This window comes from Ailuropoda melanoleuca, chromosome 10 (genome assembly GCF_002007445.2).
Source record: "Ailuropoda melanoleuca isolate Jingjing chromosome 10, ASM200744v2, whole genome shotgun sequence".
NCBI classification, from domain to species: domain Eukaryota; kingdom Metazoa; phylum Chordata; class Mammalia; order Carnivora; family Ursidae; genus Ailuropoda; species Ailuropoda melanoleuca.
In genome coordinates, this window is record NC_048227.1 from 31,579,900 (window position 1) to 31,603,150 (window position 23,251).

The 23,251-nt window shown below is 50.8% G+C and overlaps 1 protein-coding gene across 2 annotated transcripts; it reads right to left on the reverse strand.

Moving 5' to 3' along the window:
* Positions 1–1,720: 1,720 nt before the first annotated feature.
* On the reverse strand, positions 1,721–23,240 carry PMM2 (phosphomannomutase 2). Of its 2 annotated transcripts, none has more exons than XM_002919693.4 (8): positions 23,083–23,240; positions 17,909–18,020; positions 15,716–15,792; positions 14,940–15,031; positions 12,686–12,785; positions 12,482–12,557; positions 11,272–11,387; positions 1,721–3,195 (listed from the first exon to the last, which is right to left on the reverse strand). In XM_002919693.4, the coding sequence occupies exons 1-8, from the start codon at positions 23,161–23,163 to the stop codon at positions 3,094–3,096; spliced, it is 756 nt and encodes a 251-aa protein (XP_002919739.2). In that variant the 5' UTR covers positions 23,164–23,240; the 3' UTR covers positions 1,721–3,093. The 2 variants fall into 2 exon arrangements, with proteins under 2 accessions (XP_002919739.2, XP_019655705.1); XM_019800146.2 differs by lacking the exon at positions 1,721–3,195 and adding an exon at positions 3,203–4,917.
* Between the last annotated feature and the right edge of the window lie 11 nt (positions 23,241–23,251).

Consider the following 23,251-nt stretch of genomic DNA (forward strand, 5'->3'; position numbering starts at 1 on the left):
GCGTCTCCCCCGAACGGGGCACAGTCATGCTCCGTCATTCTGTTTCACAGGCTGGTTTTTTAGGGTGGTGAAGAAGAGAATGGGATCATGCCTTTTCCCTTAATCCTCCTTCTCCAGCGTCGGGCAGCTTAGCAGTAGAGTCGGGCTTCGTGACAACAAAATGCCACTTGCTCCGTGGATGCACTTGAACTTTTACTGTGTGAGCATGAGTGGCGAGAGCAGGGGCAGGCCAGACCGAGGGAAGTTTGGTGGTGGGAGGTGTGAAGGCCCGAGGTGTGAAGGCCCGGGGTCTGGGTGTCCAGTAGCGCAGCGGGGAGGTGCAGGGCGCGGGGGAGGCTGGGCTGACAGGCAGGGCTGCTCTGGGTGGACTTGCCCAGCCAGTGCCTCCCGACGGAGGGTAGATCATTTTTGATGGTACAGACCTATTTTTACTGCAATACTGATTTTCAGAGTGTATTCGGAACAATGACAACAGGCCAAGGAACCCGTTTAGGCAGGAGCCAAAGTAGGCGTTCATTCCAAGCAAGGAGATCTGTCGAAGTGCTGTGCTCAGCATTACACAGGTGGCAGAACCGGCAGGTGGGGGAATCCAGCTCTGAGAGAAGGGTGGGGTGGCCGTGGGACGGAGCCTGGGGGCCTGGCTGCTGGGCCCAAGTGGCCTGATGGAGCCAAGGTCAAGGGGCTGTGGTGGAAGAGGAAGCAGCCCTTGGAGAGGAAGTGATTCAAGGCCGCCACATCTGCCAGGTCTTCCCTACTCCGTCCTCTACAGCCTCGGGGCGCCCCTGCCTAGCGTCCTGAGCCTCCCCCTTCCCTCTCCCTCGGGATGGAGCGCAGGCGCCTCACTGAAGTACAGGGGGGCCTTCCTGGGGGCTTCTCCCTCAGGCGCCCCGGGCTGTACCCTCCACGGGCCGCTTCCCTCTTGCTCAACACTTAGCCACCGTGTTGAAGTTTCTTGTGCTGGTGTCTGTGCTGCCAGCTCCGGAAAGCTGGGGGGTGACTTACCCGCACGTGGACAGCAGGGCTGGTGGTGCCTGCCTTACAGGCTTCCCAGGCATTGAGCAGTTAGTAACAGCCTGGCTGGAGGGAGCTCGGTTAGGGTTCCTGTGTGGGAGGGGCCATACCCCACCTGACAGAGGAGCAGACAGGCTGAGATGAACCCGTCCGAGTCACGTCGCTGGCCAGCAGCAGAGCCAGGATGTGAGTCCCCTGGGATCAGTGTGGGTGAGGCGCAGCTCCTGGCTGGGGGCCGGAGGGGGGTTGTGGAAGACCCGAAGACAGAGGGACGGAATAGGTGCCTGTGGAAGGCGGGGTAGGTGGGAGGCAGGTTGGGGAGATGCTGGCAGCACAGAGGGAGGCCCCTGGGGATGGTGAAAGGGCCCGGGGGTCTGCGGCGGAGTGGGAACCCAGGGAGGGGCGGGCCCAGCCAGCTCCAAAGGTTGGGGCAAGTTTGAGTACGACTCCGTTGTCTTGCTTTACTGTAACAAGGGAATTTGTGGATCCTTACCCAGTGGACAGGAAGGCGAGGAAGGATCTGCGGCAGCCAGGAAGCACAAGACCCTGGCGCTGCAGAAACCCTGGGAACACCAGCATGAGACACAGTGGCCTTCAGCTCTGCAAGGGCTGGGTTTTCCTTCCAGGATCCTAGAAGATAGCACAGCTGATCGTCCACTTCACCATTCACGTAACCGTCAAAGAAGGAAAAAGCCCTCAGAATGATAAATAGGAAACAATAAAATCAACTTTAATTTGCTGCTTTTCATTGTGAAAGCTCATTACAGTATCATTGGCAAAATCCAACAAGGAAAGGTACCCCTGGGTGGCTTTGTCCTGGTAACCACTGAGCAATGTCCACCCTGTGTGTGGTCACGCAGGCAGACTGCCCCCCAACTGGACCCCAAGCCAAGATAAGCCTGGGGGGGGCAGGGCCGGGAGGCTTGGAGGGACCCAGCGAATGCTGAGATGCAAGCACCTGGTGGGGTGGGGGTGGAGTGGCAGGGTTGCAGACCCCCAGTCAGATCAGCCAGCACCAAGCAGAGGCCGTGCTGTGGCCTGGAGTGGACTGAGGGTTTGTGGGTCCTGCTGTGTCCAGATCCAGAAAAGTGACCTGTGAACCGTCTCCTTGGAAAGCGCTCTTCCACGGGGCCCCAGAGCTGCCTTTCAGCAGCATCAGGACCTCGCCGAACTCAAAGCACAAGTGAGGGTGGCAGGCCCAACTGCCAGACGGCTCCCACCCCTTAGGTCCAGGTCTGGGTGAGGCCAGGGCAGACAGGCTGGTTCACGAAAAGATCTGCAGAGCAGCCGTGCAGCTCAGGCTCTCACGTGATCCCTGAGAAACTGGAGGGGAATGAGGCCCTCTGGAAGCCAGCCAGCTCCAGCGTCGGGGGCCCAGCTGTTGGGGCCCACTTGCTCCCATCCCAATGGGCGGAGACCCAGCGGGCTCTCCTCTAAATGTTGTGAATCTGGAGCTCGCCTGTGCTGCAGGCCAGCTGAGGTGCAAACTCCTTGGGGTCAGTGGTCACTTGGCAGCCATCTGTCTGCATCCCACACGCCGCTGAGCTCAGTACTGCCTGGTGGCCACAGGGCCCTCGCTTTCAGAGTCCTCCCCAGGCTGACGCTCGAGCAGGAGCTTCCCTTCTCTCCTGGGGAGGGATGGCTGTAAACATCTTGTCCTTTCTCATCACCAGATGCCCCTGCCGTATCCACACAGGGAGTCCAAACATTGATACCGGTTACGTTTTTCACAAGACCCATGAGGAGGGAAGGTCTGGGCACATTCGTTCTGTGTCATTTTAGAACGATGGGGAAGGTTCCTCCAAAACCGTGTGTACCATGATTGCACGCATGGAGGGTCTGAGACTCGGGGGTGGGGGATGAAATCGGGTTGGAGGTATTCCTTCCAGCCATTCTTGACAAGTCTGGCTGCTTCTGGCACTGGGGGTGGAGGCCACATTATTGGGGCCACAGGACATGTGGGGAGCCTGGTGTGGGCCGGGGGTTGTGGGCATGTGAGGGAGGGAGGGATCCTGAGTGTGACCACCAGTGACCCTTCAGACCTGTCAGTGGATGCCCTGCCCTCCCTCAGGAAAGGGGTTGTTAGTAGAACAGCTCTTCACAGATCCTGCGGGTGTCCTCGGGGGCCGTCACTGTGTAGCCCACTGTCCTCGGGTCGGTGAAGATCTCGTGGTCATTCCCGCCCTGCAAATACACAAAGATGTGGGCGCCTCGCTTCTCCTGGGCGCGGGTGGCCAGGGAGCTGAGGAATTGGTGATTTTACCAGCGGGGAGGCTGGCTTCCGTTACCTGAGCCCCTGGGAGAGGAACAACCCGAGTACGGTCATTACCGAGAAAGGCTTTATCACCTTCCCTTGAACTGCAATTTAGCTTGGAACGTGTAATTATGCCTATGAAAGGAATCACGACGCTCTTGTGAAGATCTGTCTGAGGCTCATTTTTCTATAAAGCAAGCATGGCAGGTGACAGCACTCTCTGCTGCCGTGTGCTAACCGTGCGTGCCCAAGCTCTTCTCACAGGCAGTGTGGCAGGGCTGACAGCCCACCGCAGCGCTGCCATTGGAACTTGCTGTGACACGGACACGCCAGCCTCCGAGCTGGCAGCAGCCACAGGTGACTACTGAGCACGTGATAGCATGTGGCCAGGGCGACAGAGGAACAAGTTTATTTGATTTTGATTCGTTTAAATAGTCCCTGTGTTTGCTGTGTGAGTCTGGCGCCCAGGTGTCGACCCTGCCTGTACCACAGACGAGGGGTGAGCCAGCTGCTGGACGGGGGGTAGCGCCGCACCCCGCCCGCAGCACAGTGGGGGCCACCAGGTCAGCACCTGCCCCTCAGCTCATGTGGCTCCAGGCGTGTGCACACATCCATTCTCCTGGGCCACTTCCAAGAGTGGAGTGCAAGACTGCTTCTGCTGGGCCGTGTACCTGGGGGGGTCCCGTAGTTGCAGGTCCTCCAGTCCGTGCGGCATCCCCATCCCACCCCTGGTCTCGGATGGACGAAGTAGGTTTCCTGCTGCTCCCGCACCCCAAGCTGCCGGAAAACCCCTGCTTTGCTTCTCCTAAGGATTCTATAGGAAAAATCTGACGTCCCTTTATAGGACTCGTGGACACAGTAATTCCTACTGCTCTCATTGTTGTGAGAATAACTTCTCCCCAAACTTCAGGATGGGCTGCTGCTGGGGCCCTAAGTGTGCCAGGTGGAGGAGTCAGGTTAGGGGGCCATGAACTTGGAGCCACGTCTGGGAAGGTCCCTTCCCAGTGCCGACTGGGGGAGCTACTGGGGTCCTGCCCTGGCCTCACAGATTTCTGTGCTGTCAAGGGGCTCAGGGTCAGCTCTGAGCGTCATCCCCATCATGTGCTCCCCACCAAGCAAGTAGATGTGAAACCAGTTCGTGTAATTCTTAGAATCAAAGTTAGATTCCTCTTACAAATAGCACAGGGGGTAAAAACCACTGCAGAGAACCTAACATAGTAAAAACAGATTTGTGCACTATCCAGAAAAACCAAACATCTATCGGGGACACATTCACTCTGTCACTCACTCACTCAGGAGGGAGGAGTCTGTATACACGCATGAACCCAACCAGCCCGGGGAGCACCTACTACCTGCCCTACCTGTCGGGCAAACCAAGGTAGGGGCAGCCTTCACAGCTTGCGTTGGGGGGCGGGGAGAGGGCAGGAGATGGAGGTGAACAACTCCTCAGGGCAGAGAACAGAGAGGAAGAAAACCCCGGGGGGGACAAAGGAGGCGCCCATGAACAGAGGAAGTGAGGGGACAAGCCATGTCCAGGAAGGCGGCTCAGTGGCCGGCTAGGCCAGGGAGGTAAGGACTTGGGATTTTATGTGAAGCCACCCACAAAGCTGCAACCTGGGGACACGATCAGAGTCACCTTCTAGAGGACGGACCTGTGGGGAAAGAGGACGAGGAGAAGCACAGCAGTTAGGAGGCCACAGAGCCGCCCGGGGTAGGAGGGCAGACGCCCTTCCCCAAGGGAATGGCTCTGAAGCAGCTGCCCCGCCTGTCCCTCCCAAGAGACCTGGTCCATGCGGAGACAGATGTGCACTTAACAGATGCCAAATTTGGCATGACTCTCCCATGGCCCTGCTTGAGGGTGGGGGGGGGGAAGGGAGCTGCCTGTGGAATGGGACAGTGAGGCGAGCTCTGCCACTGTGTAACCTAATGGCACCAGGTCCAGAGACTGAACAGCCCCCCCCCACCCGAGCTGGGGCTGGCTCTCCAGGCCCTGTCTTGGCTCAGCAAAGTTGGCAGCAGTGTCTGCAGCCCCACCACCAACCTCGGACTTTAACTCCCTCTTCTGCCAGGGGACCGGCCTCCCCTCGGGTTCCCTGGGGCTGCACAGACCTCGCCCGCAGAGTCAGAGGGCGGTCAGGAGCAGAAGCGCCACGCGGAGCTGGTGTGGGCACCCTCCCCTAGAATCAGGCTTCAGAGAACCGGAAACTCCCAGCATCGGACTTGCAGAGGCACCGCAGGTCACTGTTCTGGGTGGGGAGGACCCATTTCTGAGAGATCAGAATGCCCGATCACATTACCTGAGGGCGCAGAGGAGAGGCCTGCAGCTCAGTGCAAACAGCCCATTAATATTTAAATCCCTACAAGGTCAAGGTCTGAGAGTGCAACGGAAAAACAGAAGGCAGTGCCGAGTGGGGTCCAGTCTCCCTGCCACCCGGCCCTGTTTCCACACACGCTGTTGCTGAGCTGCTGGGGAGTGTCTGGTGAACCCTGAGAATCCTGACGGTGGAGCTGAGGAAGGGAGCATGAATCAAGTGTCCTTGGCCTGTGGGCCCTGCTGGGTAGGAAGCAGGGCTGGGCGGCTGGACCTTGAGGCGGTCTCTGCTGAGAACACCCATCTGGGGCTCAAGCAGGACTCCCCCCCCCCCCCCCCCCCCCCCCCGCCCCGGGCTGGGAGTCCACTCCTGGCGCACGTGGACGTTCATCTCTGGGCAGTGTAACAGGATTGTCAAATTTCTAGGTATCAGAGTACAGAGGCCAAAGGGACAAGGGCTCTATCCTCAAAGCCCTGGGACAGTGGTACTCCCTGGGTTGAGGGGACAGTCACCGAGGGAGCTTTACCGACACTTCCAGGGCCAGTGTCCCTGGCCCATGGGCTGCTGTGTGGGAAGCCAAACGGATCTGAGTGCGTGCTGCGTGACTGGTATGTAGCTGCTTTCTCAACGTGTGATCATTAGCTGGGGACGAAAACAGTCACAACTTTCTGATATATTTGAAACCAATGTATGGCCTTAGATAACTGTACTGATTTTTCCTAGAAAGAAGTCAACTGTTATGCTTAAAAGAAAAAAAACAAGCCTGACCCCATGGTCATGATGTTTTGAAAACAATTGGGTGATTCCAATGTACTTCCATGTTGGGATCCAGTGGCTTACAATCTGGTGACTAATCAGCTTAGGGTGTGGTGGAAAGTGAGCTGGCTTGCTGTCCTGCTAATGCCCCTGGGGTGACCCTCAGGGTCTGCTCATGGCTCTGGCACATGCCCTCATCCACAAAATGGGGCTGAGCGCTGTGTGAGGGGGCTGGGCACGGACGTGCATCCTGGAGAAGCTGATTTGTAGACACCAGTGGCCATACCAGGGGTCTCCCCGAGAGCTGGCCACACTCTAGGGGCCTGAAGCTGGGGTCCCCCTGAACAGAAGAGCTAGAGCAGGGGGCCGTTCCTTCTTTGGGGTTTATCCAGTCCCCCCACCGCCCGATCTCAGGGGCGACAAGACCACAGATTCTCGTGTCCAGAAGGAAGGTGGGTCAGCTGAGACCACAACAAACACCCACACCCATGGTGTCCCCGTCCAGTGTCCTGCTTCCTGTCCTCCCATGGGGGAGCTGGTGGAGAACCCCTAACCCGGTCCAACTTCCTTCAGTCAGATCTTGGGGAGCAGTGATTTTCCCAGGGGTCCCTCTGTGAGCAAGGGACTGCCCTCTCTGTGCTAACCTAAGCCTGCCGCTAGCCCCCTAAGACCTGGGTCTCAGATTTGGCACTGAAACACATAAGTTGTAGGACAGGTCTGCGCACAGGACACAATCTGTGCCCTCCTCAGCCTTCAGGCATCCTGAGAGTGAGCATGGGAGATGCCAGGCATGGCGAGGATGCCCAGGCCATGCCCAAAGGCCAACTCCATCCAAAGCCTGAGCAGGAACTCAAGGCTCGTCGGTTAACACGCATCACTCACCCTGTAGGCCCCCAATCTCTCAGAGCAATCTCATACCAAATGAGCTTTTCTTAACTTCATTAAAAGCTGCAGACTTGGTGGCCTGCTGGTTCCCCTGCTGGGAGAGGTAAGTCCTGCTGCCTCTCCTGAGCCAGCCCTGGGGTAGCCACCCTCCCTCCAGGACCTCCCTTTCCTCCCACTGCTTCAGAGGAACCCACAGGGCTGACAGGCACCATGGCTCACGGACCCAGAGATGCGTGTGGTCACCACATGGGCAGCCGGGGCCAGATTTGGGTCTTCTGGGTTTCAAAGCTGCCTCGTCCTACCAGGCCGATGGGGACATCTTTGAAGCTTATTTTAAAGACAGAGCTTCCTTTTTAACGTTTGTGGAAAACCAAGTGTTGCACGATTTAATAGCAGTTTGGAGGCGATGTGGGAGAGTGACGAGAGGCTTGTGGATGCCACCCAGTCGCTGACCCTGCACCTTGCCCCCAGCCCTGCGCAGAGCCGGCTGCCGCCCATCCCGCATACCTCGCCAGGCTGCCCAAGGACCGGAGGACAGAATGTCCAAGTGCCCAGCTCAGGGTCTGAAGTGCTTTAGAAGTTAAAAAATTTAGTTTTCTTCCTTTTCTCAATTTGATATTTTGAAGCTTCATTTTCAACAGATAGCACATTCACAGAGTTCAAGATTTAAAAACAGACAGAGTGGTAAGTGTCTCTCCCATCCTTGTCCCGGGCCCTCAGGAGGTCTGTCGTCTGCTTTCTTGGGGGTCCCTTCACATTCCCTTTATGCACTTACAAGCAAACGTGAAGACAGATTACTTCCCCCTCTTTAGACAAAAGCGGCGCATGTTACTCCGGTTGTTTGCACCTTACTCAGCTCGCCTAATAAAACGTCCCAGAGATGGGTCCGCTTCAGCGGTCTATACAGCCATGGGGCGTTCTGCCGTGTGCAGGCTGCTGTGTACTTGGTCGGGCCCCTTCTGTGGCAGGGCAGTGTGCCCCCCAGCGCCGCCACTCCGTGTGTGCCCTTCCTGCGCACAGGAGCGTACAGAGAGCTCCATCACCCAAAAGGATCTGCTGAGTCAGAGTCAATTAGCTGTCGATGTTCATGACATGTTAGAACGTTTTCATGTTCCAACTGCCTTAAAGCCAGGAAGCGTTAAGCCAGCAGAAGCTGTCTAGCCTGTGAATATGGAAAGCTGGGGGGGGCAGGTATTGGTTGGCACAGTCTTCCCCCCCCCAACCCCGCAAAGCCATGCAGTGTGGGGTGCCTTTCTCTGTGCCCTGGCCATCCCTTTCCCTGCAGCAAACCACGGCACTCCAGGCCGGGTGTGGAGCCTCGAGGCTGCGCTCAGAGCTGGGTTTTAACAGACCCTGGTTGTTGTGGCTGATGGGCAGGATGGGGGGCTGCTTTCGAGGACTGACAAGCACTTAGAAAAGCTTCACCCTGCTCTCTGGGGGTGTTCCAAGCAGGGAAGGCAGGGAGGGCCTTTGTGTAACATCAGATCCCGCCAGACGGAGGTGGCTGCTAAGGCTGGAGAGGCCACCAGGCAGGCCTGTAAGCCTATGGTGCTTGGCCGGGAAATGGTTTTTTTTTTTTTTTTGTTTTTTTGTTTTTAAATTAAGTAGCCTCCACGCCCAGCATGGAGCCCAACATGGGGCTCGAACTCATGACCCTGAGATCAAGACCTGAGCTGCGATCAAGAGTCAGACGCTTAACCGACTGAGCCACCCAGGCACCCCTGGGAAATGGCTTTTTACTGACAGTTCTTAGCTCAAGTGCTGTTTCCTTGGAAACTGGCAAAAACATTTGTCCTGATGCTAAGAAAGAAAATCTATCACTGAATACAAGAAGTTTAAAGCTAGTGTTTGGATGGCTCTGTGCCTGTTTAAAGGTTTAGATGGCTGGACTGTTACTTCCCATTTCCAGGAAACCACTGACTGACAGTGTCAGAGAGGGCAGAGAATGGTCACCATGGCGTCGACCACCAATCTCATTTTCTAAGAATATTCACTAACATGGGGAAATAAAATATGTACTGAGAACAAAGGAGAGAATCAAGTAATGAGAATGCAGGGTCCACTTTGGGGGTCATGTACGCCCACAGAGAAAAGGCTGGGAGGCGCGTAGCTGTGACCACACATGACTTAAGCTTTCTCCCTCGAACTTTCTCTAATGCTCTACAATGAATGTATGTTAAGAATCAGGGGAAAAAAAACCCTCTGTAACTAGTATCCACTTTTAAAAAGTAGGTAAAACTAAAAACCAAGCACACAGAATCGATGTGTGGTCCTGTAGCAGCTAAACAGCCCAGAAAACGCTCTAATTCCCAGAGGGAGAATTCCCCAAAGCAGGCATTCTCTGCTTCTCTCCAGAACCACATCCCACTCTGTGAAGTCCCCGCTGAGGCTTCTGGTGGCGACCCGGACACAGCAAGCGTGTCACCACTGAGAAGAACCTGGCTTTGCCTGTCCCAGCAGCTCTCTCCTCGGCCCACCAGAGCTGACACGGAACTGGGAGGGCTGCAGAGGCGCCTGGCCAGCCCTTAGATCCCGTGTGTGAGTGCGTTAGCTTGCTTTCTCTAAGGACAGCAAAGTCAGATGGAGGCTTCTTTCAAAGTCTGCATTCAAAGCATTTCTGCATCTGAAGAATTTCACCAAATGGACGCAGTTGTAAATCACTCTGTCATTAAGAACGAGGCTAAAAGACACAGCTCCAGAAAAGCTGTTGTCTGGGAACTAGAGAATGTTCCCCACCACGATGGAGGGACGGTCTGTCAGACTGGAAAGCCCACGGGGTTAGAGACAAGGTGGTCTGTTCTGGTGCCACCAGCTCTGGCACGAGCTGTGTGACCCTGGGCAAGTCACTTCCCCTTTCTGAGTCCTGGTTTTTGTTTTTAAAGATTTATTAATTTATTTGAGAGAGAGAGAGAGAAAGAACACGAGCATGGGGAGGGGTAGAGGGAGAGGAAGACAAGCAGATTGCCTGCTACGCGGGGAGCCCGACATGGGGCTTGATCCCAGGACCCCGAGATCATGCCCTGAGCCGAAATCCAGAGTTGGATGCTTAACCGACTGAGCCACGCAGGCACCCCTGAGTCCTGGTTTTATCATTTAGAAAGATGGACTCGAGCCTATACTGATTAGAAGTCCCTTTCATGCTAGAGGACCCTATGTGGAGACCTGGCTGAAAGGCAGGGAGGTCCACCCCAGAAAAACCTTAGCAGAACGGCAAGTACTCTGCAGTGGACCAGAGACCAGACGGTAAGAAAACTCCTGATGTGCAGCATTCAGGACACACCTGCTGGGTGCAGGATGGCCACAAAGCCCAAACCAGGACCTCCGATGGCAAGGTAACTTCCATCACCAGGTGGGGTGTGAAGGGAAACAGAGGAGCCCAGAGGGCGACAGGAATTTAAAGCAGGTACCCAAACATGGGCCCAGGGCTGGGCAGAGAGTGGCAGGTGCCGAGCCTCGTCTCGGGGCCCACCTGTCCCAAGGAGAGTCCTGTCCTGCCACCACAGTGGCTCTGGGGAAATCCCTCCTCTGCCGCCCTCCTCCTACCAGTGCTGGCCTTTGACACAGCTCTGCTCTCAGCCCTGATTTAGATTCAGTCCTGGACCGGGACTTCCATCAGGGACAGCTCCCCAAACCCTCCGTGTGTGATGCCCACCGGTGAACAGTCCCTGGCGTGGTCTCCTGAATTTCAGACTTGTGAGATTCCCTGTCTTCCTACCATTTAGGATGCCTTGTGCCCAACTCATAATGAATGCCCCTGGGGGAAAAACAGAGTGGAAAAACGACATAAAAGTGGCCAAGGGCTTGGAAGTGCACAAAGGACTGGAGAGCAGCACCGGGAAAGGTGTTTTGGAAGGCCGCGAAGTGCCTGCCCCCATGAAGGCATCCGGTGTCTGATTGCGAAGGGAGGGAGGCTGAATTGCATCTCTCACAGGACAGAAGCCACTGCTCAGTGACAGCTGGGCCAGTGGGGGAGGGGAAAAGGCCCATGTGTTCATGTCCCCTTTTGTAGCGCAAACCGAATAGCCCGACTCCAATATATGCTCCCGTACTTACCGGCATGGTTTTGTCCCCGAAGAAATAGATGGTCTTATAGCCGTCATTTTCCACATGTTTCAGGCAATACCTTTTGTCCCAGCCATCAGGAAAGACATCAATGCTGATCTGGCCTCCTGCACAGAGGGGTAAGATACAAAAGCTAAAGGTGGAAAGGAGGTGAGGGCATGTGAATAGAACGTGTGGTCTACGCGTCAGCAACTGGAGGGCCGAGGTTGATTTTTAATACCCTTGTTTGCTACTTATGCTACTTTAGGGACTGGTTCTAGAAATTAATGCAACATTGCTTTTTTCCAACATTATTTCACCTAAAATCGAAAAGCGAGACAGACTGCCAGTTCAGGGCAAGGAATGCATTTGTGTACAAGCGCATGGGTCTAAATGAAGCAGGCTGGTGGAAAATCTGGTAACAGCTTCATTCAGCTGGGCCTCCCCGAGCTTTAACACGCCCTGGCTCCCAGGCGACAAGGCCCAGGAGGCTGCATGCAGCTCATCTCGCAGGAAAAAGGAAAAGCACGTGGAAGGTGATTTACAGGCAGCTTTCAGGGGCAATGAAACCATCTGAAAGCTCTGTCAGAGAGACGTTCACCTCGCAGTTCAAGAACACTTGAACATCTACCCTTCGTCTATCAGACATAATCCCTTTGCAATTCCAGTTTTCCTACAACTGCACGCTTATGGAGGTGATAAAACAAGAGGGCTTTACATAATGACTCATCAGCGCTGACAGAAATCCATTTGCTTCAAGCGTCTGACAAGTGTATTCTACCAAAAACCAGGCCAAGACACCAGCGTCCCAGGAAGAACTCTATCGGACACCGGAAACATTTGCACGCCGGTCCACCATTGTAGGTACAAACTTTGTGAGCTCAGACAAGTCCCACGCCTTGGTTTCTTAGTTTCTAAACCAACCCAACTGACTGCCAAGGTTCCCTGCTGCTCACCCATCATAAGATTCTAGATTCTATTGGGCTGAGCGCTATTCTGGGCCAGGAGGAGAGGTACAGAGGGTGGAATCCCGCCAGGTGAGACTTTAGAACCAAACCTGGCACCCGGCCCCATGAGGGCTGACCACACAGAAATGCTTACCCCTGAGCCCCTCTTGCCCAACTTCACACCGAGCACAGTCCCATTTCAAGAGCTCACCGGTCCCCGGCAACCCCCTGGGCAAGCGGTCACCAAAGCCCAAAACCCGCCTGAATGACGGTACCTATGGAGAACGTGACGCCTTTTCCTGCAAACTCTTTCTGCAGGTCTGCTACGAACTTCTGTCTGATATTTTCTTTCTGAGAAAAACAAGGAGATACCGATTATCTAGTGCATGGCAGTTTGGAAGGCACCCTTCAGCCGCCGACCACAAGGCTACACATCTTATCTCCTCTCCAGAGACCCAGGCTGTGTCCGAGGGACTCACTTTATCGAGTTCATGAAACTCAATGCGCTCTTCTTGGCTGCAGCTTCTCCCAATCGGGGACACGTTCAACATCCCGTTTCGGAACTCAATGAAAGTACCCCTGGAGAGGAAAGGGGACGGGCCCCAGAGAGACATTATTTATGTGGGCGACGTTACAGATGGGTAAACAGGCTCAAATTTCCAGAAGGCAGGGGTTGGCGAGTTCGACATTTCACAGGGCTGGGCTCAGCCACACGGCAGCCACGGGCCACATGCGGCTAATCTGAATTGAGATTAGATTTCAAAGACGTAGCATGAAAAAGGAATGTCATCCTCATTCGAAATGTTCTATGTTGACTATGTATTAAAATGACTGTATTTTGACTATACTGAGTTAAATAAAACATGATGAAAATTAATTTCGGGGGTTCCTTTTTTTTAATGCAGCTACAGGAAACTTAAAACTGCACATGTGGCCCACATTATTTCTGTTGGACAGTGAATTTTATCGTTAATAAAGAGCTATGAGGGGCGCCTGGGTGGTTCGGTCGGGTGGGCATCTGTCTGCAGCTCAGGTCATGATCCCAGGATCCTGGGATCGAGCCCCATGTCCGGCTCCCTGCTCAGTGGAGTCTGCTTCTCCTCCCTCTGCCTGCCTCTCTGCCTATTTGTGTGCTCTGCCAAATTTAAAAAAAAAAAAAAAGAGAGAGAGAGATATGAAAATGATTACCATCTCTCAAGTTCCCTGAGGAGTCTGAAAATTCATGCACCTGAGACCTTTACTAGTGACCTCTTGAACCCACCGAACTGGGCAGACAAAGCTACGGGAAAAGGCTCTGAGGGCTGCTTAGCGAGCCTCCACCATTACCGAGGAAACACCCCATGGCCAGCTGCTACTAAATGATCTGATCACAGAAAACGAGAACAGCTTAACACTTCTTTAGCTACTTTGAATAAAGATGTTTAAAAAAAACCCCCACCATTTCCGGCCACTGCGTTTCCAGTTTGAATCTCAAAGTAGTTTCTTAAAAGCTCAAATAACTGTGAGCTATTTATCCTTACAATGCAGTTTAAGTGTTTTGTTATTGTGTGCTCAGAAGTATCTTCTAGTTCTCAGCCCTGATGCCTCTCTTCCCTGGCCCATTTCTTCTGTCTTCCACACACAGCCCTGATCTCGAGCCACCAGCCACCCGTGAATACCGGACACCCATGCCCAGTGTGACTCTGGATGCCTCTTGGAACCTCACAAAGGGACTGATACAGGCATTCTGGTTACCTCTAAAGGGTCTTGAGAAAATCAAATGTCCCAGTTTTTGTTAACTGGGAAGCAATGAATACTCGTTAGGTGAAGTAAAAGCAAAATCTCAACCGCTGAATCCTTTCCCTGGCTGTGCTCAACCTACATAGAAGCAAATGATACAACAACACATGTGCATCTAAGATGCTTTTTCAAGATCTCCCACCTGGGATGTCCTGGAGCTGGTACGGACCAGCCCTGTCCCCTGTATCTCCTACAGGGACCCTGGTGATCATTCCTAGGGGTAACCCTAGGGCTGTGGGTCCTAAACTGTCAGAAAAAGAACTCGATGATTTCTCCCCAACTGAAGGACATAGTATCCCTCTCATTCCCAAGGGAGGGAGGCTGATGCATTTTAGAAAGGCTTCTGTTCTCAAAACCTAGAATTAAGGAAGTTTATCAAGTGATTAATTTCTCCCTGAGAATCTGGACTCATCTGAAGCCTTCCTGCGCCTGTGTGACTTATCTGTGGGGTGTACAGTGAGACTGGCGAGGGTGTGGGCAAATGACCCAGGTGGGTCTCAGCTCTGTTTCCTGAATTCAGGGGGTATCTTGTGCTCATTTGAAATTACAGGTCTTCAGCGACAACAGAAGCCAGAAGCGATGATATTTTACAACGTGAAATCTGACTTTCAAATGACAGTGATTAATGCAGATTTTACGTCACAGTGCGGGCCTAGTGAACAGGGCTGTGCATGGAGTCTGGCCTGGGCCTCCGGGGTGACTCCCGGGTCTGGGGCTCATGCTGCTTTTCACACTGCTGTTTTACAGGTCTTCCCTCAGACCCAGAGCCTCATAAGTGTCTACTTTCCGATTCCCATGATGTGGAAATGCCGTCATTTATGGATTCATTCTTCCACTAGAAGGTTTCCAGCAATGTCTTAATAAGCACAGGGCCCGGGCCTTCAGTCAGCACCAACCCAGCCAACGTCACTTCTACCCAAGCCAGCACAGCCTCTTTGCTGAAAGCAAACTCACCTCTTCTTCGGGAGTTTAATTTTCGCAATGTAGCTCAGACAGTAGTTGATTAAATCTTGGATTAGGGCCTCGCCCAGGTGACCCTGAATACTCTAGATAAAGAAAATATTGGGGTTACTTGATTTGGGAGGGCCTTTTCAAAATAACTTTACAGCAAACCCGCGTCTTCAGCCACTACTGGCCAAGGGTCACTAGACTGATGTGGTGGCCGGGGTGACACGCCCCACTACCTTTTTCCTTCTTTCCCTGCTTGAAAACATAAGGCAAACCATGAAGTGCTTTAGTTAAAGCATTTCCTGCTTCATGACTCAAGATTTTTGTACTCATTATCTTTCAAATGCTTCATGGAAGGCCCAAAGAGTTTATTACTGCTGCTTTTATTCAATTAAAATATCTACAGACGCCGACAGAAAGTATATTCATTCCACTTAGGCTTTCTCTTATGTCTGAGTGGAATGATCTTGTTACTAATAAGAGCTACACAGGACCTCTTAAAAATGCTTGTAGCAAGGCAGCCTGCCCCAGTCTTTGCTAGCATAACAGAAATATCAGATTAAGTATCCTTAAAAAACAATGATAAAAATTTAGTTAACAATTTGGAATATGTGATAGTCATATGTTCAATATTCAAGATGTAAGAATACAGGATGGAGACTCACTCCTTCCCCTGCTCCTTGCTTCCCGGATACACCTCCCCAGAAGCATCCAACATCAAGTATCTTTTTAGAAAACATTTTAATAATAGTATATAGTCATCTGGACACTCAAGAACCTACCTGTTTACACAAGAGTTTCCCATCTTTGTATGCTACTAGGCCATTTTCAGGAAACACATAATCATATTTTTCAACCACTGCAACCGAAACAAAAGAAAAGTTAGCTTACAAGGAACTGAAGCTGGAGTTTCTATTTCTCGATTGACACATATCGCCAATAAAATAGCTGAACTCCAGTAAGGACTGTGAAAGGGTATCTTGTCTTAACAGGTTCGGCAGGTGAGGAAAAAACTCCTTAAAAAAATTATTTTTTTTGAAAAAGACTAATTACAAATGTACAAGATGGCAGCCAGGCTGGAGATCAGGGACTTGGTGGCGGGCCCTCTGATGTCTCTGCCTTCAGCCCCCTCTATCTGGAGAGGAAGATGGGAGCCAAGGACGGCCCCCAAGCCTCCCTGTGGACCCGCATCACCAGGGCAGCGATGAAACCGTGCAGAGCAGGCTCTGCTCTCTCAGGCTTTCTGATTCAGAACATGCAAGGCCAGGCTAAAAATCAGAATTTAAAAAAAAAAAATTTTTTTTTAAAGGTCTTTAGGTGCTTCTTATATGCAGCCAGATTTGGAGACCACTCACATAAATCTAACTGGGTTCTCAAACTTCACTTGAGTATTAAAATGCAGATTCCCAGGTGCCCTGCGTTGGGTGGGGCTCTCACATCTGAATTTTCACAAGTTCCTCAGGTGATTCTCATACAGCTGGGTCTTCAACTCTCTTCTAGCTTGTGAATGTTTTGAAATCCACAGACAGTGCCCTACCCTGACATAAAACCTCTCTGAGCCTGTAGTTAAAAACATGGCCAGAGGCAGAAAGGGCCATGAGGGCCAGGTAACAGGATTTCCGGGGCTTAATGCGCCCTATTATGTCGTTTCAAGCGTTTCTAAGTAGAGCATCTATGAGGAAAATGAAGTGTAAGCAGAACAGAGAGCTTTAAAGAGAATGCATAGATTATGCTCGGAGTAACTAATCCAGTACATACAGTTTATACCGATCTGGACTGCAAGATACTACAGCTAAAACACTGGTTCCCCACTGGGGGTGATCTGCCCCCCAGAGGGCATTTGGCAATGTCTGGAGCCATTTCTGATTGTCACACCGGGCGTGGAGGTGCTCCTGGCATCCCATGCAGGGAGGCCACAGGGGTGGTGATGAACATCCTAAATGCACAGGACAGCCCCCTACAACAGAGAATGATCCGGCCCCAAATGTCAACAGTGTCCAGAATGATCATTTCATCCATTTCTCCACCCTCTAGTTCTTATAGGCCTGGCACCCTAGAGGCCCTGGGGCTACAAGATGAGGAATGCACACTCGTCATCTCCAAGAAAAAAGGATGGATAACCAGAGCGTTTCCAGCGAGCAGAGAGTGCTCTGAAGGCGGCAGGGCTGTGCATCACAATCTCCCAGGGGGGAGCTGCTGAAATACGATTCCCAGGCCCCAGAGACCTCAGCATCTCCAATGAAGGGGCCAATAAGAACCCCTGGCTTCCTGGGGTCCTGCGCTGGAGATCCTGGTTCAATAGGGAGGGCAGGAGGCTGGGTGACGCATGATTAGGGAACTCTGGGAACACTGTGTTAGGGTAACGGAGAGGAGGCCCCTAGACCCGGAAGGTGCCTCAACACCTGGGTGAGAAGGACGGTCAGGAGACGGAGCCTGAGCTGAGCTAGGAGAGTGTATGGGGACAACCCGAAGCATTCCAGGCAGTGACACACACACTCAAACTTCTGGGCGACCCCACCCATGAATCTGAGTACAGAAGGAATGGTCCACCACCAACTCCAGAAATTTATTTATAGCATTAAGAACAGAGGAAAGAAGGGGCGCCTGGGTGGCTCAGTCGTTAAGCGTCTACCTTCGGCTCAGGGCATGATCCCAGGATCCTGGGATCGAGCCCCACATCAGGCTCCTCTGCTGTGAGCCTGCTTCTTCCTCTCCCACTCCCCCTGCTTGTGTTCCCTCTCCCGCTGGTTGTCTCTCTCTCTGTCAAATAAATAAATAAAAATCTTAAAAAAAAAAAAAAGGAACAGAGGAAAGAGAAAGCAGAGAGAATGTTTGTCTAAACAAGGCAGCAGGAAGCCTGCCACACGGGGAGGAGGGCTTGGGCCTGCCTAAGATACTTAATGGCCACAGGTCCTAATGTCCTCATAGGAAGCTGTAATTAACCAAACATAATCAACAACGTAGAGTTTACTTACCATCCTTTCCCAGCTGCTCCTGCACTTTCTCAAAGTCCGACCCGCCTACTACGCCAATTTTGATCTTCTGTCTCAAGTTCTGTAGAAAGCCATCCATTTCTTCGGTAATTTTCTACATTTCAAAAGGGAAAATAAAAAGTCATGAGCCATACAGTAACCAGGAAATTAAAACTCTTAAGAGTGACGCAACCCGGGGCGCCTGGGTGGCTCAGTCGTTAAGCATCTGCCTTCGGCTCAGGGCATGATCCTGGAGTTCTGGGATCGAGCCCCACGTCGGGCTCTTCTGCTGGGAGCCTGCTTCTTCCTCTCCCACTCCCCCTACTTGTGTTCCCTCTCTCACTGGCTGTCTCTCTGTCAAATGAATAAATAAAATCTTTAAAAAAAAAAAAAAAAGAGTGACGCAACCCTTATTTTCATATATGCCAATTCAGGCTCTAGGTCTGTAGTAAGTCCAAATATTTTAGTTGTGATCCGGGGACATCAAATTTTTACCAGAAAAAATGTGTTAAATTTTACTTATTTTTACCTATCTTAAAACACACACGCAATATATTAACAGCTGCTCTGTGCTGTTCCAGCTATTCCTCTCTGTGTTCATATGTAAACAGGTCTCATTTTCTGAAACACATGTGGACTCATTCTATGTCTCGTGCAGTGACGTGTTTTGAGCGGGTTGCGATGACCAATCCATGCCGATACAGACGGATCTAGAGCATTCCTTTCAAATGCTACACTGTGCTCCACTTACAGATATAACCTGCTGATTTTAAAACAAAATACCATGATAAGATCAAAGAGGACGTTCAGAATTGATTTGTTATAATCATACAAAACCAAAAATAAATAAAGTACAGGAGCAAGATCACTGGATTTTTTTAATCTCTCCTAAAAGAAAAGCTCCTATCTTTCAACAGTGGTCTCATTGGTATAATTTTATGCTTAAGTCCAAACTGTGCACTAATTCAATAGAAATTATGAACACGAAAATGTATTACTCTATTAAGATAAATCACAATTCATTTTTTAAAGTTATTTTGTTACTTTTATTTATTTATTTTATTTTATTTTATTTTTTTAAATATTTTATTTATTTATTCGACAGAGACAGACACAGCCAGCTAGAGAGGGAACACAAGCAGGGGAGTGGGAGAGGAAGAAGCAGGCTCATAGCGGAGGAGCCTGACGTGGGGCTCGATCCCATAACGCCGGGATCACGCCCTGAGCCGAAGGCAGACGCCTAACCGCTGTGCCACCCAGGCGCCCCTATTTTGTTACTTTTAGCAATCTGAATTGTATATTTACATGGGGTATCTTTAATTTAATCCTTTTTTTTTTTTTTTTGAGAGAGAATCTTAAGCAGGCTCCATGCCCAGCACGGAGACTGATGCGGCCGGGCTTGATCTCGTAACCCTGAGATCATGACCTGAGCTGAAATCAAAAGTAGGATGCTTAACTGACTGAGCCACCCAGGCACTCCCGATTTATTATTTTTTAAAGTAAACTCTACCCTCGATGTGAGGCTTAACTCATGACCCCGAGATCAAGAGTCACCTAGTCCACTGACTGAGCCAGCCAGGTGACCCTCACACAGGTATCTTTAGAAATGAAGTTAGCAGAAATTAAAAACAAAAACAAAAAAAAACAACTTCAATACATAAACTTCTAGAGTTCAACTCTTCTCTTTTTCTTAAACCATTTAAGAGTAATATACACATGGGATTAATAAAATTGCACAGAAGGGCTTATAACAGAGCACAATCTTTCCTACACCTTCCGTGGAATCTCAGCTTAGCAGACAAAATCTAGAAGTGCAGTGGTGGCCTCTATGAATCAATGACTGTGAAAATGGGTCCTGGAGCCCTCCAAGTGGCTTACTTTCACCTGACGTCAGGATGGCAGGAATGGGGGAAGATTCCCTGGATTGCAAAAGATTAAAAGTGCAATACTTCCATCTTCAAGCAGAAGCCAAAGCCCCGTTTATATTATCTTATCCCCGGTGCGCACTGACAAGCTCCATGGTACTGTGGCCATCAGACGCGTCTGCAACGTGTGTGCGTGTCAGAAGGCACCTTCTCATTTCCAAGTGGCAGCACATATTTTTTTGACAGGAAATAACACCCAGCTGCTTGTGAGACCAACAGAGCATCTAAACTACCCACGGCAGGAGAGCTCTTTAGAGCAAAATAATCACAGAGCCAAGTTGTTGTGACATTCCCAAACAGCTCTTGTGTTGCTAATCACAAGGAATTCTTTATAAAACATCCTGCGTGAAATAAAACATAGAGAAAGATCCAAAAGCTTGAAATTGAGGTCGAAGTGTGTTAAAAATTCACCTTCTGAAAAAACCAACTATAAAAGACTTTTTGGGGGACAAAAGAGGAAAACTGACAGGAGCAAAGAAGAGTCAGCAGAATAGGGTTTACGGGCCCGCACGGACCCGCCGTCGGGTTCTGCGAGGTACGACTGCAACACAGCCATATCCATTCACTTGCGTAGTGTCTGAGGACGCAAAGACACAGCCGAGTAGCTGTGACAGAGACCACGTGGCCCGCAGAGTCTCAACTCTTTACTATCTGGCCTTTTACAGAAGAATGTTTGCCGACTACTGGACTGGGGCATTAAATAATAGGAGGGAACTGGTGACAATTTTCGTAGGTGATGGTGATGATAGCAGTATGGTCACCACACATGTCCTCAAGAGATCCAGGCTCAAATATTTAGGGGTGAACTACCATGATGACTGCGGCTTAGAAAGTGGTACAGTGAAGAGTAAGGAAGGAGAGAGTTAATGTCATTCGATGTTGAATTTAAGTGGTGGGGATGCGGCTGTTCTGTATACTGTTTCTCAGGGATTCTGTACGTCTCAATTTCTTTTTAGTTTTAATTTTATTTTTTTAAGATTTAAAAGTAATATCTACGCCTAACGTGCAGCTCTAACTTACAGCCCCGAGACCAAGAGTCACATGCTCTACCGACTGAGCCAGCCAGGTGCCCGTTTGAATTTTTTATGACATAAAGCCGGAAAACAATTCACTCAGGTTTATGCCCCCCTTCTTTTGTTCTAAGTCTCAACATTTTTAGATGGAATAGCATTTCTTAGGAAAGTACTCAGCGCAAGAAAATTCTACTAAAATAGCGATATGTGCGAAGCTCCGGACTCCATTCTAATTAGATTTTATCTTCTTCTATCGTATCGGGTTTCAGCAGGTGCAAGATAACTCATTCTTCTGCTTCCGGACTGTAATATGCTTCTCAGTGTTTGAGAATGCATGTATTGAGGGAGGGAAGGTATTGTATTATTCTATAATGAACGGATCTCTTGCTAAAATATTCTTATTTTTTACCTGGAACACCTAGCATACAGAAACAATTTTGTTAACTTCTTTTTTTTCAGTGTTAAAATTATTAGTTTGCTGCAAAGACTATCATGTTTCAAATGCGTTATGGGAATACATTGTGGGTTTCTTTGCTATTTCATACTTCATGCTCATCTATTCTGATTCTTTCTGGAAGGCAGAAGCACCTTCATGAATGGCATAACCAGTAGCCAGAACAGCTTCCTCTTAGAGCAGTGGCAGAAAATGGCAAACTTAGCAAATAACAATGCTCAGCAGCCCAGAGCCTTGTACCAGATTTGCTGTGAGAAACAGAGGTCATGGTTTCTTTGAGTCTCGGTTTCCTCACGTTTAAAAGGGTAAAAGAAATTATCCTATATGGGATGGAAAAAAGAGAAAGGTTGATAAGGTCCAATGATATCATGTAAAAAGATGTGGAATGTGAACCCTAGACCATCACAGCCCATGGGACAAATTGAGCAGCTGGTTGTTTTTGCAACAAATAAATAAAATAAAGTTTTATTGGAACACAGCCACACTGTGCCTTCATAGGTCTACGGCTCCTTTTGCATTAAAGTTGACTAGTCACAGACCACGTGGTTGGCAAAGACAAAAATTTTTGCTACCTGGCCCTTCACAAACAATGAATTGCTGACTTTGGCTCCAGATGGCCACGAGCTTCTCTAACAGTCCAGAAGTGTGTGTTGGTCACTGAATCTGAGTCAGAAAGGGCCTCTGGGGGCGCCTGGGTGGCTCAGTCATTAAGTGTCTGCCTTTGGCTCAGGGCATGATCCTGGTGTTCTGGGATAGAGCCCTACATCAGGCTCCTCTGCTGGGAGCCTGCTTCTTCCTCTCCCACTCCCCCTGCTTGTGTTCCCTGTCTCTCTGGCTGTCTCTCTCTCTGTCAAATAAATACATAAAATCTTAAAACAAAAAAACAAAAAAACAAAAAAAAAGAAAGGGCCTCTGAAGAACTTGCAGTTGAGTACTGTCACTAGATACACTGACCCTGTGTGGTTCAGAACGGCAAAGTGATGTTATCTAAAGTCACACACATTTAATGTGGACATGTGGAGAACACCACTGCCACCCTCCGGCCAAAATTAAGAAGGTAGGGATAGACAGTGAAGTTACTGAGGTCACTTGGGGCCCAGTCTCAAGTCTGAATGGCTATTGTTCAGTGACCAGTCCCTGCAAGGAGGTCAGCATGAGCTTCGTCACAAATGCTTATCTTAACTTAATGAAACCTATATCCATGCCTGTAGCAGCAAAACCTAGAAATGGGAAGCAAGCTTCTGAGGGTTCAAGGGGGCTCTCAGCAGTCAGTCTGAAAAAATCTAGGTCTCCTTCCTCACTCCTGCTGGAGAAGGGGGTGGAGAAAGGGGGTGGTGGCAGCGGCTAATATTTATTGACTATTATTGAACACGGTCTACCATACCCAAGATACTTTAATCAATTTATTCGATTTCATTCGACCCTCACGAACACCATATGGAACTGGGAAGGTCCCCACTTAAAGCCGTGGATGCTGAGACTCAGAGGTTAACTGACTTGCTCAAGGTCAGACAGCTGTCAAGAGGGTACAGCTGAGACTCTCTTAGGTCTGTTTGACCTGGAAACTAAGTTTTTCGTATTAGGCTACAACGTACGGCTCACAGGTGACAGGACTGAGGGGACTGAGCTGGGGTTCAAATCCAGGGCATGAGGTGAGAGACCAGAACCGCGTTTTCCAACCCCATACAAGTTTTTCGCTTTCAAGGGTTTTTCGACCCCGTGCCATCTCTCCGAGCACCCTGAGGGTCTGCACCCGCTGCCACCAGCCCGCCGGGCGCTGCCTACCTGTCGCGGGGCCGTCAGGGTCCCGTCCACATCGAAGAGGCATAGCGCTTGGCCGGACGCCGCCATCTCGCCGGCTTCCATCCACTCTGCATGGGACTCGTTGGCAACCAGGAACTCGGCGCAGAACTTCCGGGTTCGGCCCCCCGTGCCGCAGGGCACTCTGGGAGGA

Bases quoted from the DNA above. Each gene is read 5' to 3' on its own strand.
- PMM2 (XM_002919693.4), bottom strand. From the start codon at position 23,163: ATGGAAGCCGGCGAGATGGCGGCGTCCGGCCAAGCGCTATGCCTCTTC. The intron at 15,793-17,908 runs GTAAGTAAACTC...TTTCGGTTGCAG, and splicing joins GGAGCAGCTGGGAAAGGATG to TGGTTGAAAAATATGATTAT. The intron at 12,558-12,685 runs GTGAGTCCCTCG...TGTTTTTCTCAG, and splicing joins AGTTTCATGAACTCGATAAA to AAAGAAAATATCAGACAGAA.